Source organism: Stylophora pistillata, chromosome 4 (genome assembly GCF_964205215.1).
Source record: "Stylophora pistillata chromosome 4, jaStyPist1.2, whole genome shotgun sequence".
Lineage (NCBI taxonomy): Eukaryota > Metazoa > Cnidaria > Anthozoa > Scleractinia > Pocilloporidae > Stylophora > Stylophora pistillata.
This window is the reverse complement of record NC_142522.1, coordinates 31,770,952-31,783,451: the sequence shown is the minus strand read 5'-3', so window position 1 is coordinate 31,783,451 and position 12,500 is coordinate 31,770,952. Positions and strand designations below refer to the sequence as shown.

At 39.9% G+C, this 12,500-nt stretch overlaps 2 protein-coding genes and 1 pseudogene across 3 annotated transcripts in view; all 3 read left to right on the top strand.

Moving 5' to 3' along the window:
• LOC148733359 (uncharacterized) overlaps window positions 1-2,345 on the top strand; it is a 2,418-nt pseudogene extending 73 nt beyond the window's left edge.
• Window positions 2,346-2,453: 108 nt separating this feature from the next.
• Window positions 2,454-4,004, top strand: LOC111338185 (uncharacterized). Its single transcript, XM_088757990.1, has 2 exons — window positions 2,454-2,645; window positions 3,213-4,004. The coding sequence occupies exons 1-2, from the start codon at window positions 2,454-2,456 to the stop codon at window positions 3,696-3,698; spliced, it is 678 nt and encodes a 225-aa protein (XP_088614116.1). The 3' UTR covers window positions 3,699-4,004.
• A 2,473-nt stretch (window positions 4,005-6,477) lies between these two features.
• LOC111338201 (uncharacterized) overlaps window positions 6,478-12,500 on the top strand; it is a 10,298-nt gene continuing 4,275 nt past the window's right edge. The window contains exons 1-5 of one of the 2 annotated variants that reach the window (XM_022944637.2): window positions 6,478-6,637; window positions 6,984-7,682; window positions 10,232-10,493; window positions 11,106-11,218; window positions 12,109-12,321. In XM_022944637.2, the coding sequence (XP_022800372.2) occupies window positions 7,179-7,682; window positions 10,232-10,493; window positions 11,106-11,218; window positions 12,109-12,321 (1,092 nt within the window). In that variant the 5' untranslated portion in view covers window positions 6,478-6,637; window positions 6,984-7,178. Of the gene's footprint in view, window positions 6,638-6,761; window positions 7,683-10,231; window positions 10,494-11,105; window positions 11,219-12,108; window positions 12,322-12,500 lie in introns of those variants that run through there. The other variant, XM_088758285.1, reaches the window with a different exon arrangement.

Sequence of the window (12,500 nt, the reverse complement as noted above, 5' to 3'; positions counted from 1 at the left end):
TGTGATGGATGTCCTCCCCTGGGGTGGGATGGGTGGGAAGGTGAGATCGATAGACTGAAGCGGCTGCCAGAGGCGCCTGATATGCTGACGTCTGTTCTTAACCTTACACTGCACCCGTAAGTCAGCCTCTGGGCTGCAAGTGGTCAGATATAAACTATATTCATATTCATACCTTAAGGGCCAAGCCTTTATGAGCGAAAATACAATATCAGACTTTCATTCCCTTGTCGATTTCATAAACAGGAAAATGCATAGTCGGAAACAAATGAACGACAGCATACAGGACTTGATCGGCGACTGTTTCAATGAAGCACTGGCCTATATTGATTCCAAAAGGGACCGAGACACCGTCATTGCGCTAAGGAAGCGTATAACAAGTGTTAATTTTGTTGCTAAAAAGCTGTAAAAAACAAAATGTAAAAAACAAGCAAGCAGTACAAGGATGTCGTGATGCATTCAGAGAACGTTTAAGACGGAAAACATACGTCGCAAGTGGTTCGCAATGACATGACGAATGAACAGCAGAGAAGGCTATCGCTTAGGAGCAAACAAGAGGAAAATAGAAGAAATCATTTATGTATCCAAAGGCAGTGGCCAGAGGCTGAAGTGCGAGGAAAACCCTCTTCTGGTTCCTTTGCTGGAATATGCTTTCATAGAGGCAGATATTCACGAACTTGGGGGAGGAGGTGTTCAAAGTCACCCGCGCCTTCTAGATGAGACATTATACAGGACACCACAGAGCAACATGGACATGAAGAGGGTTAGAGAGCTTGTGGTAGCAATGTCTAATCCCGATTTTGAAATTTCACTTTCTTGCTGCTATAATTACACTCAATGTTCAAAAAAAAAAAAAAACACCCTTCAAGCAAAACGTCACTATGACGGAAGGGGAATTAACGCCAAAGTCTCATTACATAACCCTCCTAGTGTTGGAGTTGATAAATTTGTCATCAATCTCCATTGGTCATCTGCGAATGTCAATTTCATTGCGGACGATTGTGCTAAGAATATCAATAGCTGTGTAGTAGACTCAAAGGATGCAAAGAGCATCGTTCCGGGTGACATTGCACAAACCAATGAAGACAAGGAAACAGCGCTCAGGCATCCTTCCTGACCACGAATGGGAGCAGGAAAAAACAAATGCGGTAACTCCAATGGCACATCTTTTCTTACAATCAAAATCCATCCTCGATTCAGATCAAGCGTTTATTCCACACTTACCAACTCTGCAGCTGCAGTTTCGGTCACACGAACTGGGCAAGCCGTTAATCTAATATACCTTCCTGACTATGAACCGGAGACTGTTTTGCGTTGTTTTAACGAGGTTTTCTTTCTGTTAGCTCAGCCCTCCCTTGATAAACATTTCAGGAACCCTGCCACAAGACAACTGAAGGAAACGCTTGTTTTTATAGTGGACAATGGACCCTCGGAACAGCCTTCCAGCAGCATGGTGCAAATGTGGTTGACAAGGATGTCCCAGTTTTTGAACCTCGACAAAGTCATCCAGGTTTCATTTGCTGAGTACCACAGCAAGCGGAATTTTGTAGAAAGGGTCCACCCACAAGTTAACAAAGCTCTTTCAGCTCATGGTGTATTTTCGAGTCACAAAAAGCAACCGGATGCAAAAGATCCTGGGACGCCTGAACACGAAGTGTGTGGGATGGGCGAAGTTTGGAGGAAGGTATATTGAGACGCAGAGGGGCCTCAAGGAAAAAGATTGGATTTTCGATGACGGAGCAAACCTCCAAAGGTTTCTGTCTATGTCAATTTGGCAAGGAAACCTGTGGGATGACGTACAAGGCAAGGAGAACTCCGTTAGCAAGGAAACTTTGTGAAGTGTGGGGCATTGATTCAAATTTCAACGTTGTAGTATTTCGTAAAGATGGCAGTTGTCTTGGAATTCCCTTGAAGCTATTCCATCGGCAGCCCCTTCCGGATTACCTGCGTTGGCTTGCAAGTGGAGGAGAGCCTCAATACTTACCGCATGAATTGAGGTCTTCCCTGCTAAGCGGAGTGTGGGACTCCGTTCCCGGCTCTTATCTACCAAGCCATGTTTTGGATTTGGCTTATGTGCTCCTTCCTAAACCAAACGGATATCTGCTTCGTTTTCTCGCATTACTATGTTGGTGACTGAAGATGAGGTCTCTAAATTCTACGAGGAGAAAGATAATAATATGAGAAAGGCAATTCACGACGCAACGCGACGGGAGCAATGGAAAGAACACAGATCGTACCATGAAAGAAAAGAAAGCCTTGAGAGAATGTGCAGAGACGTTGGCGTTGAACCATTCGCTCTGAAACATGACATGGTAGAGAGGTTAGCTGTGGTCTCCAGTCCGTTTTAGCTCACCATAGTCTACCTGCTTGTGCATGGAACAAAGGATGATCTAATACTTCGCGTCACCCTGATTGCAAACAACCGAAAATATCTTTGCTTTAACAGGGAATACAAAATGTTCCTTGAGTTAATTTCACTCACCAAAGAACTAATATTACAGGAAAGAAAGCAAGCGTTATTAGCAGACTATCATCATATATACAGGCGAAGAACATTCTCCACTCCTTTAGAGCCTTCCCTCTTGTCATATCGCCTGAGATACCATGCAGCAGTTCAAACAGAAGTCTCGGCCAAGGCTCGTATTGATGTATCTCCTGCAACTACCGTTGAAAATCTCCATGAAATTTTTCAGGATCTCGCTCAAGCAATTATAGAACAGAAGGAAAACTTAAAAAGTAGAAAGGAAGGAAAGGAGATGTCCCTTAAGGAAAGTAAGGAGACGGAATAGCGAATGAGGATACATGCAGCAGAGTCAGTTCAGCAAGTATTCTTCAAAAGGGAGCAAAGGTATTTTCACTCAATAATAATTTACCACTACTGTATCTTTAACATCACAATAACATCACGTTAGCATCACCAGCAGGTTTTTTAATTATCCGTGAAGATGGTTTGTTTCCAAGGAATGAGTACGCATCAATCTTCGTTGTTTTTGCTTGATTGGCTTTAAAGGCATATAAACATAAACCTCTAAACACAATTAGTAAGCATCAAGTAGACTTGAAAATAGAATTTATCTTTCGACCACGAAAGATAAAAAGTTTCAAGTTCAACGCAGATAAGAGATCTAATAGACTGAATAATCTTTAAGATCACACTTTCTAAGGCTACCCCGAACCCTAACTATAGCAATCTAGTTTTGTGATACAATTGAAAGAATAACTTACAGTATCCCGAATATAATGTTCTTATATGGCATTTAAATAAAAAGGTGAAAGTATTTTGGAGAGCACAAGATGTTGAGGATACTGGCTGGCATGAGGGTTGCTACATAGCAATTGTAAAGGATGTCATCGAAAACCAAGAGGAAACAGCTAAAATTGCATATGTAGTAGAGCCATCTGCAACCTATGACATTTCCGTAAAAGAGCTCCTGGAGGAAGGAATGATAAAGCTTTATGAGGGAGATGAGATCAAGCAATTCTACGAAGTTGGTGCGAGGGTGAATATTAAGTGGACTAAAGAAGAAATTGGCGGCACAAAATGGAGGCCTGGATGGTATGTTGGAGAGGTACAAGAATCAGATCCTGAACAAGATGAAATAACAGTTCAGTTTGATGCAGAACTTGAGGCAACTTATATTTACGAAGTTACACCATCTTTGACTGAAGGCAAACTTAGAATGATGAAGTCAGTATTTTAGGGGTGAGGTGAATCTGGCAAATGTTCCCTTTAAAATCCTGGGTGTCACATGTCCACTTCAAAAGTAACTATGGCATGCAAATTTAAGGTTACAAATATCAAATTTTGGTGAAAATGTTAGTTCGGCTAAGATACATCTGTCTTCTCCAAAATGTTCAATTTGTGTAAATGGTAAAAGAGAAAGGGGCAACTCTTATCTGTACAAGCAGTTTATTGCCTTTGTCAGGTATGTATAGATTAAAAAAAGAAAAGGCTAACACCCATTTTCTAAAAATGTTGCAATTTGAAATAAATATTTTAAAAAATAGCCGTTTCTCTTCTCCTCCAAAAGGCAATGCACCATGATGCAGGTATCATTAACTTAAAAGGAAAGATAACATAATTTACCCTGTCAATGTAAACAGAAGAGGTGTACATAATAAGCTATATTTTCGACGGATTTGATGGGACCCTAGATAAACTGAACTCCCGGGGAGTATGAAGTACCCTTGACAGAAATTCTCACGATTAGTTTCTGAAGGGGGTTCAATTGCTTAGCTTGATTAAGCTACATAGAATTCTGAAGGGGGTATTTCAGGCAATTCTGAAGGGGGTTAAAAAATTTCTCTTCCGGAGGGGTGTTACAGGAAAGCCTTCAATGTGTGGGAGGGGGGAGGGGGGAGGTGCAGATTTTAAATGGAATGGCCCTATCGTCGTTTCAATTCCAAACCCAGCCGCGCTTCCCGGTCCAGGAAGAGGTTGTTCGTCTTCTGAATCCACAGTTTGTCGAAGAGCAAGTGCTTGTGATATAGAGGAGGAGGTTTCGTGTCCATGCGTTGTCTTTATCTCGTCGCTAGCATCTTGATTTGTTGCGTCCTTAACAGCTCGAATCTTTGAGAGAACTCGCAGATTTATTTCTTCGGCTACTTCAATTTCCGATTCGATTTCGTCCGTCCACGTTACGAACTTCAATAATTTCTTCATCGAGAGATTTCACTAAGTCGAGTTTTGCGCCTAATAATTCCACGATAACTTGCAGGCGTGGCGTGTCCAATTCATCTTGTTGCAAGAGATCATCTGCTTCATTCATAAGTTTGGTTAACACAGCTCGATTGCCGCTGCGCTTGGCGCGGGTTCGCGGTAATTCCTCTGACATACTTGGTTGCGCTATCACTGCCCCACGTTGGGCGCCATTTCATAAATCCGTATGATGCACGATCGTCGTAGTAGACAGCGCTATTTATGCAATAGCGAAAATCAGACCTGAAAAAAATCAGGCCTGTATGATTTTCGCTATTGCATAAATAGCGCTGTCTACTGCGACGATCGTGCATCATACGTATCTAATACCGCAGTTCAAAATATATGAACTTCACATATTTCATTGTATCTCATTTATCACTTTCACGGGTTTATTACGAATCAACTTAACGGCCTGCTCCCAGTTGGCTTGTTAGCTCAATTGGTAGAGCGCTGCACTAGTATCGCAGAGGTCAGTGGTTCGAGTCCCGTACAGGCCTGATTTTTTTCAGGTCTGATTTTCGCTATTGCATAAATAGCGCTGTCTACTGCGACGATCGTGCATCATACGTATCTAATACCGCAGTTCAAAATATATGAACCTCATATATTCATTGTATCTCACTTCATAAATCGTTTCATACTCTCCAAAACGTACTCGCTTTTCATCAACAGCCGAACTTTAATAAAACACACACACACACACACACAAAAAAAAATTCATACAGGATTAAATAATTGAAGCTATCTTGTCACCCGCGGTGAGAATCATGTGATATACGCTGTCAATAATTCTTACCTACTCTAACCAAAACAACGCCAAATGAACTACTGCTAATATATCTAGCGAATGCTCGAGTACTCATCGATTATTTCTTCCCGGAAGATCTTTTCTGAAAAAGTCGAAGTTTACACACAATCGGCATTAAAGAGCGCTAAAGCATTGAAGTATATGACGGCATAGTCCCGTCGGTTCTCTTAGAATACGTGAAATGCTTACAAATACGCAACGAATCCAAGTAAATATACAACTGCGATTGACAACACTGCTGCTTACCTTTTGATACAGTGTCAACATATTTTATAAGGCTGTTGTTATAGGTTAGGGTCACGTTCCCCTGTGAATTGGAAATACGATCAAAGAGAGATCGAATATTATCGTACTCTGTTCGAGTTTTCGCTTAAAAAATGAATTTTCAAACTGTGATGGAAAGAGAAGTAGAGGACAATTGTAACTTTGGAATATTACAACATCCTGAATTAATTTTTAATATTTCTATAATTTTTTTTTGTGTGTGCGTCTCGCATTTTTCTGTATCGATTGTGTTTTCTGTTTGTTGTCCGATTGTTTATGTTTCATTTCAAACCTTTTTGTCCTCCACGGTGACAAAATTGTTGCGTTGAATAGGATCAAATGAATGAAGTTTGCAATCAAAATTAGTGAGACACTTTTACGGCCAATCAACAAGTTTACAAACAATAAACCGCACTTTCTTCTGACGTCAGCAACAAAACCAAATTAGTTGAGCGGCTGTGTCTTCGAAAGTGTCTGAAAATTCATCAAATCGCAAATGCGGGTCAACATAATTTAGATTTTGCATCGCTGAATGCTAAGTGCCAGAGAGTCAATATATTTTTTAAAGCAGTACCAATATGTCGCCAGTTTGCATGAGTTACAATCATTAGAGAAGGGAGCCCATCATTTGTTTTGGCTGGCTGGTCACGGATAATATAATGGCTCATCGTCATTGTTTAGTTACTACGTAAGCCAGCGGGTCAAGGCACCTTGGGTCGGTCTATTTTACATAAAAATTTTTTCCGCTCAAATGACAAGTTTCAAGTCAACCTTTTCAAATGCGATGACGCGCTGAAGATCTGGTTAGCAGAAATGAACTTCCTTGTTTTGGGCCATTCGAGGCACTCATATCTAAATTATGTGAGGTTAGTGATTGAGTGTTTGAAATTCAGTTTTGATCGGTATCTCAACAAACTTCGGTGTTGATGCAATGTGATTTGCGTGATATTGCATGTGAATGTTGCGCTGCAATGCGAAGTGCGTTAAATTTACAGGAAATTTATTTCGCAGTGGAACATTTTACAGATCATCGTATCTTGTTTCAGTGATTCAGTTCCTGCCACAGACAGATTAAATTCAGGCGCTCATGTGCCCTAAAATGGGAATTCATATACCGGAAATCGACTTTGGCGTTGCTAGTATAAATATAATTTCTTTTCCCAACTAGCATTTTGAACTCACTAAATTAGTGTTACAACACTGTATTTTCAGCTGTGCCGCGAACTGAAAGGCTAATCTGGTATGATCAACACCTCACAGAAAACTTCTTGATCGACAAACAACGTGCTTGGGCTTTCTTGAAGTGATATTTGAAGCGTATGTCAAACTGAATAATACAGCAGGGTATCAAAGCTATACCTCAGTAGAAACCATTGTGAGGCCGTTTAGCGAGTTAATTTTCTACAAATGGCAGATGTGGAATTAGCTAATGCTTCAAATGGAACAACAGCGCGTTGGCGAGCCCTGGCAAGTAACGGATCGGCTGGAAACACTGCCATTACAACAAAACAATCATCACTAAGCAAGAATTCTTCAACGTTAGACATCCATGAACCCGTCGCTGATGCAAAGGATTATTCGGTCGACATAGGTCTAATTCAGCGAAGGACATACCTGTTATCAGCGGGCATTGGGGACACGAATAAAGTTTTTAATCGCATCAAGGGATGGTTAGGATTGATAATATGGGCCTTGAATGTTATTATTCACTTTGGACTAGACTTCTACGAGGCAGTGTTTGTCTTTGAAGTGTCGTGGGCGACGTGTATTGGAGTGTTCTTAGTAACTCTTCTGGCTTGTTGTTACTCGATGATAAAACATTCAGTGCCTTGGTTTATTAAAGGAGTGAAAAAACTCAAGAAAGACGGACACTATCCGAAAACTCTACGACGTGTTTACCTTATATTCAGGGTAAGTATGTGCCTATTAACGCTTCCTTTCTAATCCCTTACTGTTTGTAGATTTCGAAATGAAAATGAGTTGATTTCTTCTTTTTCACGTTTCTGTTCTCTAACGTTTTTGTGGCGTGCGGGCGGTCGATAGATTTCATTTTGTGATCAGACCCCTAAAGCTTTCCATTATTCGCGCTAAACCGCCGCCATTACCTACAAATTTATTACTCATTCATATCGGACTGTTCTCGCCTTTACAAGATTAAACAAGATTACGCTCCTTCGCAGTGGATTTCTAGAAAGGAAAATGCTGTATAACTCAGGCCTGTCAATCATTCAAATGTTGACAGAATCCTTAGTTTGTTGCGCGTTATTCTTATTTTTGATTTCGGAAACAAATTCTTGCCATGAAATATTTGCGACGCCACATGAGACGAAAACATGTGACCCTAATGGACTATCATAAAGATTTTGGCAGCAATTAATCTTTTAGTGCAGTTATGTTTCTCTTTGTATAGGGAAGTCGGAGGTCACTGGTTATTTTGGTTACTATTCTTGTAAAAAGATTTTAAAGTTGTTCCGCAAAAGTAACAGTTTGCTCTCAAGAAATATGCTACCAGATTAGCAACGAGACACTTGTTACTGTGGCGCGGGTATGTCTCGCAGTTGCCAGTATTTTGTTGATCTTAGTTTCAAAGATCACCCGCGGCTTTGCATGAAAAATCATTCTTAAAATACCATAGAGTCCACTTAATGAATATTTTCAATGATTAAGGATCGCCCCTAGTGGCATGTAATAAGGAATTGGCTTTGAATAGTTATAATTCAGGTTAAAAAAAGATAATTTTTAGATTACAAAATTTCTTTACCTTTGTATAGATAAGGAGAGGGCCTTTTGGTTTTTCTTGAAATCAATATCAATGTTTTTCTTCTGATCTTTAATCTTGTTTTATGTTTTATTTTCTTAAATCTAGTAACATCAATGTCAAGTGTCGTGTTCTTTATTTGAATCGTGTATCAAAGTGAACTGTATGTGCCAAATTAATGAAACGGGAGGTCAAATTTGTTTTCGGTTTTGATTAAAAATGCAAATGAGTAATTTGGACGTATCGTGCAGAAGTTTTAACGTAACTATGGTTACCGTTAAGTCTCAAACGCGAGGTGTCAAACTGAGAGAAAAGGAGATAAGATGAGCAACCAATTACTTACTGCCCTTTTATGTTAATATCCAATGTTTTGTCTGAGAGGTACCATTTTCATTGCGAAATTTATACTTCGGAGATAAAACGGCAAAGGGTACCTTAATTTCAAAGTTGGAACACTGATAACAGTGATAACATTGATAACACAGATTTGATGTAACTTCCTCTTCCTGAGTTTTTACCATAATCAGCAGAGAATCTTACAGCTAAATAGCGCTTAGTCGAGAAAATTGCAGATTTCTAGAGAGGTAAACAAATTCCAACCGGAAGAAATCTGAAATCGTTTTGAGAATATATTCGCTATCTTTCTCGGTTTTGACTCGAAATAAAATATGGCGTGACGCAAAGTTTCAATAGGCCAGCCAGTAATTTTGAATTTCAAACATTGCATGTGATGAGAGAACTCGCCTCCAGCCGCTGTAGGCTGGGTTCGATTCCCAGACCTAGCTTTACATTTGGGTTGAATTTGTTGTTGGTTAATATCCGGGTTTTTTTTTTCTTTCCATTTCTCCAATTTTGTCCTCTCCACAAAACCAACAAGTTATAACTTGGCCTTGCTGAATGTATCCCTACAAACGAGTTCGTAAACTCAATGGCACTAGGTGAATGAAAAAATGACAGTAGCATAACATACCTTAGACGTTCATATAAAAGCACTACGCATGTCTGTGTCGTCATATTACTCTTTGGACTGCTCCTCTATCTACTTTGAAGATTATTTTTCCGCGCGATGATCATCTGATCTGTGCTACGATATTGGAGAAAGATCTATTCTTGAAAGCACTAGCTAGAGAAATCCCGAGAAGTTCTTATGTCAGACACAAATCCCCTGAAGTATCCACCCTGATTAGAAGTACTTGGCTGTAGAATGAAAAACATCTCACTAGGGCGCGATAGTCATTTCATTGTGTTCGCTAGATTAAGAAACGAGTCTATTCAAGCTTGAACTAGAATCACAATCAGTTCTTCCCTCAAGAAAGATACAAACAAATCTGTACCTCCTTCGTGCAGAAGTAAAAAAAAAAAAAAACATCTCACCGAGGCGAAATAAAAGCTGGGTGAACATTTTGGTTCCCAAGACCCGATCGTAGCTATGACAAATATTTATGAACTTTGATGAGAGAATTCAAAGTACCGGTATATCACTTTTTTATCATTACAACCTCCTCTATCCCATAAGTTTTGAATTTTTTTTCATAACTTGATAATTTGATGGTGTTCACTCGTTGTCTATAAACCCTAGTTACGGCTTAGTTTGCCAGATCGAAGCCTGGGTTCGACTTAAATTTGATTTTATCCCATCCTTGAGACAAATGTCTTTAAAACATCTTCATCAAATCATTATCTTTTTTGTCTTTTTCCTTAGTTCATGCCAATCGTTGTGGTCATGTTTGCGATGGGAGCCGCCATGGGACAGTTTGGTTGTTATGCATACGATGGAGCACTTAGACTAAGCTTCTCTAAGCTTTCTAATCAGACAGGAGTGGAAATACCAATGGGGATTGATGTGCTCTTCAACATCCTCAGAGCGACAAGCCTGTTCCATATCTTCTATGGCTTCTGTCTGATTCTTGTGTTTCACATGAGTTTAATCTTCATGCTTCAAAGCTCCATGCGTGAATTCAATGGTATGTTAGAATTCAATGGTATGTTAGTACAGTGTAGGGTGCAGGGGGCGGAGCCAAGGTTTTTCACGATAAGTGGGATGGAGCATAAAGAATACAAATTGGGTATCAAACAGCTGCGCTGTTTTAGAGGGGCTAGAGGAGCCAAGCGTTCCACATCCCTCCCCGACTCCATTTGCGGCTATAGTGTGGATGTAGTGCTCAAATCAGATCTTCCATAAAATGTTATTTTGTCCAAACGCACTCTGATAAAAGTTAGGGATTTCACAAGAAGCGAGAGTGCTTACGATATATGTGATATTTCTATTCTGAACCTATACATACAGACTGTATCTCCTGATATAAATAAATCAGCTATTTTCTTAAAAAAAATGACCTCGACATTCTCTTCACTCTTTTCCTTTCCTTTCATGGTAACCGTTTCAAATTTTAGTTCTCTTAATCGATTGACTGAACGAAGTACGATTTCCAACTGTGAAGGGAAAATATTAATTTTGTTTAGCTAAACTTCTGACTGACTTGTTTTTTTTTTTTTTTTGACGCTACGGTTCATTTGGGGCCATAACTGCTTATGGGGTAAAAATAAAATGTGGCTTTTGGTTTTTTTTTTTACAGATCGTATGGGTAAACTCTTTCGTGAAAACCCAATTCAAATCGCTTTTCCTGAAGCTGTCAATCTATTCTCTGCTAGAGCAAAATTTGTCCGTGAAGGAAGTCAAAAGAGCACGGTAAGATCGCATCGTCTAACGATATTCATTGTAGACATATTTCCTGTATATGATGGTAGACAACGGAACTTTGCCTCGGTAATCATCTTTCAAAGATCTGTAAGAAGGTAAATGATGAATACAAAAGTACAAATGATATGCCATTCGCCGTTATGGCAGCAAGTTACTAACGCATTTTTACATGGTATTGATAGTACTGCACTTTTCATTCAGCTCACTCAGCCATGTGGCATTTTTAATCTTGATTTAGCTCAGCTATAGGGCATTTTTAATCTTGATTTAACTCTGCTATATGGCATTTTTCCTATTTTAGCATTTCTAGTCGCCACAGTGTTGTCTTGAATTTCAGTTGTGGTAATTATTTGCAGCAAATGTGTCTGTACTTAAGAATCAAGCCTATTCAATTTATCAGGGGTATCTTTACGATCCATTGATTGTAAATTAGGGAGGCCAATATTCTTTATTACCAGATCAGTTGTTCGAAAACAATAGTCATTATGATAATGGCCGCCTGAAGGCGGAACTCCATAGACGAATGGATAAGAATATTTTCTTTCTTTAATGAACCAACTAAGGCAATATAAGAGTTCGTATTCAACACACTGCTTATTATTCTCTAAGAACACAATAGCCTTTCTTCTCAGAGAAATTCATCATGCGCTTTTAAACATGTCGAGGACCCCAGGAAGGCTGAGTCACCTGCATTAAAAAAAAAGAGATTTCTTTCGCTGTTTATGTAAGAGACTAGTTTCGTGCCCAGACCTTTCCACGGCTAAGTGGTTGTAAGGTCCCACATTTCGGTCACAATTACACGGTAGAATCTGGGTACGAGAAACTTCTCTGTTCCTCTTTTACAATTCTTAGCCATATGTCATCTTTTCATTTTACAGGTTGTTCTAACCACTCTCTTGGTCGCCTGTAGTGCTTCCTTCGTTCTAAATGCTTACAACTTTCTATTCCTGAAACGCTTTGCCATTTACGTGTGGTTCGCCATAGCTCCCCTCATATGGGTGGTCTGTCCGCTTACAGGAGCCGCCTGGGTTACTAAGACTTACCTGAGGTACAAATTGGTGGTGGTGAATGCGTGGGTGGATATACCTGAGGTAGGGTGGTCTGGATCAATTTCAGTATCTGAGCAACTGCACACCTACCCCTCCCCGACCCAAAATTAACCTTAACTCGTTATCAGTTGACTGTTGTAGGGGAGGGGTAGGTGAGCAGTTGCTAAGATTCCAACAGTGATCCGGTGGTCTTTACTACTGTCGCATCGACGTTTCTCAGT

Excerpts from the sequence above, each read along its gene's own strand:
- LOC111338185 (XM_088757990.1), top strand. The coding sequence starts at position 2,454 with ATGTTCCTTGAGTTAATTTCACTCACCAAAGAACTAATATTACAGGAA. Across the intron at positions 2,646-3,212 it reads CGGCCAAGGCTCGTATTGAT|AATAACTTACAGTATCCCGA; the intron begins GTATCTCCTGCA and ends TACAATTGAAAG.